Below are 6,139 nucleotides of genomic sequence, written 5' to 3'. Positions count from 1 at the left end.
AATGTGCATTTTTGACTATTTCAGGGACCATAACTCTGGAAATAGTAGGCGGAGCCAGACAAAAAATAGGAGGTGCGCAAGTTCATATCATGATAAAGACTCACGCAAGGTTTCATCAATTTATATCAAATACTTTTTGAGTTAGGCGCGTCACGAACTTCGGACGGACGCACAGACGCACGGAAGAACGGTCAAGACCAAATCTATATCCCCCACCACTCATGGGTGGGGGGTGAGGGGGGGTGGGGGGTGGGGGCACGAAAATGAAAATTCTTTAGCATATTTTGACCAGTAATTTATATTTTCTGTTTCAGGAGACAGTACACTTTCAAATGATACTAAAACATGAGCTTACCTAACATCAATATTTGATATTTATAAATAGAACTTGCTTTTTGTGGACAGGTTACCTTAAATGTTGCGTCATAGTGACTTTTTCCAAAAAGGGATAAATAAGGTATAACGTGAACAATTACTTCACGTAGTTTATGTAAACATAACAAGTATGTGTGTATTAATAGCATTATGCGTTAGGTTTAAAATTGTACATACTGTATTCATTTACAGTCAAACACTTGAAAATTGGCTGTTTCTTTAACAATCAACTGTTACTGCATGGTAATTATGTACGTAGTTCTTTATGAAAATTTAATTTATATGTTAATAATGTTAAATACATAAAACTTTAATGAAGATTTTATACATTTGAAGTACATATCTAAAGATAAAATATTTTAGTGAAAGATGGCCATTGGATATTTTAAAACATTTTAGCGATTTGGCTTTTCCCTGTAAGCTCTTCAAAACAGACGTCACTGGGATGTCATTACATAAAAAAAGTCTCATATGTTGTTTTTACTCTGTCAGTACCTCATACTGAAAGAATTCACTCAAATTTTGCCGGTCTTGCCCTCCATAGAAGTATCTGAAGTATAACAAAAGTATTGTATAGCATTATGTAGACAGAATATATACTATTTCACATACTATTGTCACGTTTAAACTGGATTATTTCGTTTAAAAATGTTGATGGATTACTATTCATCTTATCTGAAAAGCTAATTTTCCATCAAGAAAGTATTAACATAAGACAATGATATAACAAAGATATTATATTTGAATCGCAACATTGCTTTCGTAAAGGAAAAATTAGAACAATCAAAGTTCACGCTAGTGCATCAGTAATGTCGTACATATATTTTGGCTCAGTTCTAAGAGATAAAAGTCCGCATTGCTTCAACTATACACCACGCCTGCACTTTATGTTGATAACGTGTATGTAATTGGACTCTGGTAGAAGTTAAACTGCTTGGATGGCATGCATAACCGTTACATACATTTACATGTCATACTGACCATGTGGAATTTTCTTTAAAACTTGAAGAAGTCGGTGCAACATTTTTTTTTTTGCAAAGGACTGACCTCATTCTATGTTTGCGATGGACGCACAAACCGTAAGATGAAACTTTTTCCATTTTGCTCGTGGGGTTATGATAACATAGAATAACTAGAGAAAAACTCCATTCTATATAAGAGAAGCGGCTGAAACATCATTAAATTGGACAAATTAAGGGCTATAACTCTGCTGATCTGGAACATGTCGATGATATGACAACAAGGCTTGGCAATGCCTACTTTTGTGAAGTTTGGTTTATTTCCTCCTAGAGGTATTGAAGCAGTTGCTCAGACAAGGTGAAATAAGACTAAACAAGGGCTCTAACTCTGCTGAACATGACTAAAACCGGAACATGCTCCTTAAGATTTGGTGGAATTCCGCCCAATGATACAAGAAAGTAATGATCATTCCTGGGAAGGATGGTGGAAGGAAGCGTGGATAACCTTTTTGATAGATAGACAGACAGACAGATTGACTGACGAACAGACAGATGGACAGCGCGAAATATACATGTCTTTATCACTAAATGTGGGAGACATTGAAATTTCGAAGTCAAATTGTGATACAGTTTTCTGCTATAAATTTACATTAAAACATTCAGTACTTTTAATAATAATTCCTGATATTAGTCTAATTTTAATGAGAATATACAGTAGATGTGTTCTTACATGATGTCCTTAATTTCCGATATTTCAGTATATAAACAATAAATGCCAGCATGCCAAGAGTTCCAATGGTGCCAAATGTTAAACCTAAAGTCAGCTTCACGTCCACGCCAGAAGATGATCCTGAACTTTCGTGTGGGTATTCTATAACAAAAAAAGTAAAACATTTGATCCAAACGTAAGTATTACAGAAGCTTGAAGTTGCGTTCTGTGAATGTTTCTAGTTTCGGTTCGATGTATAATGTATTAGAAACGTATTGGAAATCAAAAGTCTTGGCAAATAATGACTTCACACTGTATACCTACAGTTTCTTAGACACTAGCACTCAAACAAGACTTAGGTGTATTCCGGGTAATTTGATTAAATACTTACTCTTTGTTTTAAAGAAAATAGATGGTTTTGCAAATGATGACATAAATCCTCTGTCATTCTCGGACACGACGGTTAGATTGTAATATGTATCGCTGACCAAGCCGGTCAGTACATATGTCCAGTTTTGATTAATACCATGGTTTGTAGAATTGTCGTATACCAAGTTCGAGATCTATAATGTGAAAATATCAGTCGAACATTTACAGTACAGTACATTTACCGGAACATTATGATAGTATTTTAAAAACTTTGAAAAAATACAACTAAATTAACCAAATGATAAACTAAATATATATGGGCTACAGTAATCGCTTTGTAAAAGGGAATGGGTTAATCAATGTTGACGTATCATTACTACCAAACATAAATGTTAAATTACAGCAACATGTTAGACTGATGCGCTGAAGTAGGAAATAATTTTATCATTTTATGGAAAAAATATAAAAATAAATTTCAAGCACAACATAATTATCGTAACAACTTTTGTTTGTCAATGAAACATTATCAAATGAAACAAAAATATTTTTGATGAAAATCCTAATTTGTGTAGACTATCTTTCAATAAAACGATAGAAGAGTATGCAAATAATGCTTCAAATGAGGTTATATAAGCTTTTCTTACCTGTATAAACTGATTTCCAATTAACTTCATAACAATGAAATGTTGCTTTGAACCCATATCGAAACCTGAGGTCCACTGTAGTTTCACACTGTTATAAGTGATATCAGAAGAATGGAAATTTGTAGGCCTTTCTGGTGGACCTGGAAAAAATAGATAGACTATGGTCTTCATAAAGGTTGCATGTTATACCATTTGTTTATTTTTCCCCATATTTTTTCAGTTAGTTGACTTTTAATGATATTACAAAGTGAATATGTGACGTTTAATTTGTGAAACTTTATTAAAATGTACATTTTTGTTCAAATACATACCAGTTAATGAAGAATATTTATTCTACTTATTGAGTATTCCCAAATCAACAAACCCTGAAATGTTTAGCTAGGTTGATATTTTTTGCCTGTTTTTGTTTTCGACATCTGAAACCTTCATCCTTATCGAAAAAACCTACCGTTTGCAACTATTTGGTAATGGGCATAATTAATTCCGTATTCATTCTGCATTTTCAAAGAATAGTTTCCAAAATCAGGAACTGATATCATTGAAAATGTCAACGTAGTTTCGTTTGCAAAATCTTCTTGTGTTACGCTTTTTGACATATCAGTGCCGTCATCTTTTGACCACGTGTAGTTGGCTCTTGGGTAGGCCTGTAGATACATCTTCACTTCAGTATATTTACCAACCGTTGTTTGAATCAAGTATTGGTTCTGTTGAAACTGTGGTCTTGGAGGGCCTGTAATATTGAACGAAACAAAACTTACTTTCGGAATCATTTTTATATACCTTTCTGTAAATAGTACCAAAACTTGTTCAGGTCAGTACACTGTTACCCATGCCGATAACTGGAAGTGTACAAAATTAAGAGGTTTATATACGGCTGCACGTGAAAGCCCACGTGGAAAGATACTGCGATAAAGTGTACGAAAACTCTGGTAAACACTTATTTTGGTCGATTAAAAATTTTGGCGAAATCCTGGATAAGTTGAAAATTAATAATTACAAGGTATCTACAGTCAGTACATACGATTTTTCTACTTTGTATACCACTTTACCACATAACTTAATAAATGACAAATTAACTGCCCTAATTCAAAAGACTTTTGCCAGAGAGAATGCTACATTTATCGCTTGCAATTTTGATAAAGCTTTTTTTAGTAGCAATATTATTAAACATTATACAATGTGGACCTGTGACGAAGTTTGTAAAGCCCTTTCCTTTTTATTGAACAACATTTACATCAGGTTTGGGAATGCAGGTTTTAGACAAGTTGTTGGTATTCCCATGGGAACAAATTGTGCACCCCTTGTCGCAGATTTGTTTTTATATTGTTATGAAAGAGACTTTATGTTGAGCCTCTCTCCAGATACGCAGGCAGATATTATAACTGCATTTAATAATACATCACGCTATCTGGATGATATTCTTAATATGGATAATCCGTTTTTTGGTCAATTGATGGGTACTATTTATCCTAGGGAGCTTCAGTTAATTAAAATTAACAATTCGGATACTGATGCTTCATTTTTAGATTTACATCTCTCTATTTATGACAATTTTATACATACCAAAATTTATGACAAGAGGGATGATTTTAATTTTAGTATTGTAAATTTCCCCCATTTGGATGGGGATGTACCTCAGGCTACATCTTACGGGGTATATATTTCTCAATTAATTCAATTTACCAGAGCGTGTAGTCATGTCAAGCATTTCAATGAACGTAATCAATATATTACAGGTAAACTTCTTCAGCAAGGCTACCGTTATTACAAATTGCGTAAATATTTTGCTAAATTTTATTACCGTAATTCTGATTTAGTTTTAAAATTCAATAGTAATTTAAAGACACTTCTGCGAGAAGGTATTTCTAAACCCGTTTTTTATGGGGATGTGGTTTACAAACTTCGTAAGATCTTTGGTCATGGTAATTTTCCAAATGTATTTGGAAAGATTATCAAACGTTTTATTAAAACAGGTTACGACCCAACTGTTTTGAGACATACCGTATGTTTAGTGTTCAACCCGTTTACAGTTGGACACTACGCTTCCCTCTTTGATTGCATCTGACGGAAGAGGGGGAGGACTCTATGATAAGCAATTTTTAAATCCTACCAGGACTGAACTGTTTTGATATTTGTCTTCTGGCCTGTTTCGTCGGGCCCTTAAGAGTGTTTCTCTTGTTGCTCTGTCCTCTGAAAAGGCATTGAGTACATACGTTTTTGGTTCTTAAGGTTTGTTTTTTTATATATTTATACACGAGCATTTTTGTGTTTTACATGCCATGCCTTTTTGTTTCCATTACGTGTGAAAGAGATTCACCTGGAGGGGATTACTTTTATTTACACTGTCCTATGTCTTTGGAACATGGTGGGGGTAAGAGTGAGGTTAGGTGCACCATAAACCGGTTTAAGCTCCCCAGTGGTGTTTTTGCCACTGACCGTTCCAAGGCGGTGCCCCACTGTGTTCCTTTGTTTGTTCGTTTTGTCCTTATGTGTTGGCTTTGTGTGCGTGTGTGTTGTTCGTTTTGTCCTTATGTGTTGGCTTTGAGTGTGTGTGTGTGTGGGGGGGTGTGTTTGTGTGTGTGTGTGTGTGTGTGTGTGTGGTGCACGCGTCTGCGTGCTGGGGGTTTCGTTTTGGGGAGGCTGCGTTTTTGGTGCGTGGCATTCCCTGTTTGATATTTTTTTAGTTGGGTTTTACGGCGAATCGACACAAAATGGTCGTATATCGCCGAGATATACGGCTTGGTTTTGCCTTCTTGTCATAATGACACACCTAGTTTCATAATTGCCCGAGGGTCATTATGAAATCAGGTGTGCCATTATGGCTAGAAGGCACACATCAGCCGTTTATTGACCTTTATATTATATACCTTTGCTAAAAACCTATCTTTGTGTTTCCATTATATTTTCCACAACTTTTTCAGCATCATTTGTATTGCCTTTTTATCAACAACACCATTATTATTTGAGAATAACTCTGAGAATGATTCAGCAATCTTTTAGCCGCCATAAAGGTGTTGCTTCATGACGTCAACGTTAGAACGCAATGACGTTCCGTTTACCCGGGGCCATCATGGTTATGGCGC

General features: G+C 35.1%; 1 protein-coding gene across 1 annotated transcript; it reads right to left on the bottom strand.

Moving 5' to 3' along the window:
- Positions 1 to 817: 817 nt before the first annotated feature.
- Positions 818 to 3,780, bottom strand: LOC128552366 (nephrin-like). The gene is made up of 5 exons (XM_053533391.1): positions 3,505 to 3,780; positions 3,057 to 3,196; positions 2,435 to 2,606; positions 2,065 to 2,205; positions 818 to 925 (listed from the first exon to the last, which is right to left on the bottom strand). The coding sequence occupies exons 1-5, from the start codon at positions 3,710 to 3,712 to the stop codon at positions 891 to 893; spliced, it is 696 nt and encodes a 231-aa protein (XP_053389366.1). The 5' UTR covers positions 3,713 to 3,780; the 3' UTR covers positions 818 to 890.
- Positions 3,781 to 6,139: the final 2,359 nt, after the last annotated feature.

This window comes from Mercenaria mercenaria, unplaced genomic scaffold, assembly GCF_021730395.1.
Source record: "Mercenaria mercenaria strain notata unplaced genomic scaffold, MADL_Memer_1 contig_2543, whole genome shotgun sequence".
Classification (NCBI taxonomy): domain Eukaryota; kingdom Metazoa; phylum Mollusca; class Bivalvia; order Venerida; family Veneridae; genus Mercenaria; species Mercenaria mercenaria.
This window is presented reverse-complemented; position numbering and strand designations above follow the sequence as displayed.

Coding starts and splice junctions, on each gene's coding strand:
- LOC128552366 (XM_053533391.1), bottom strand. CDS start 3,712: ATGTATCTACAGGCCTACCCAAGAGCCAACTACACGTGGTCAAAAGAT. Junction 2,607..3,056: donor TTGGAAATCAGTTTATACAG/GTAAGAAAAGCT, acceptor TTCACATTATAG/ATCTCGAACTTGGTATACGA. Junction 2,206..2,434: donor TATTTTCTTTAAAACAAAGA/GTAAGTATTTAA, acceptor TTTTTGTTATAG/AATACCCACACGAAAGTTCA.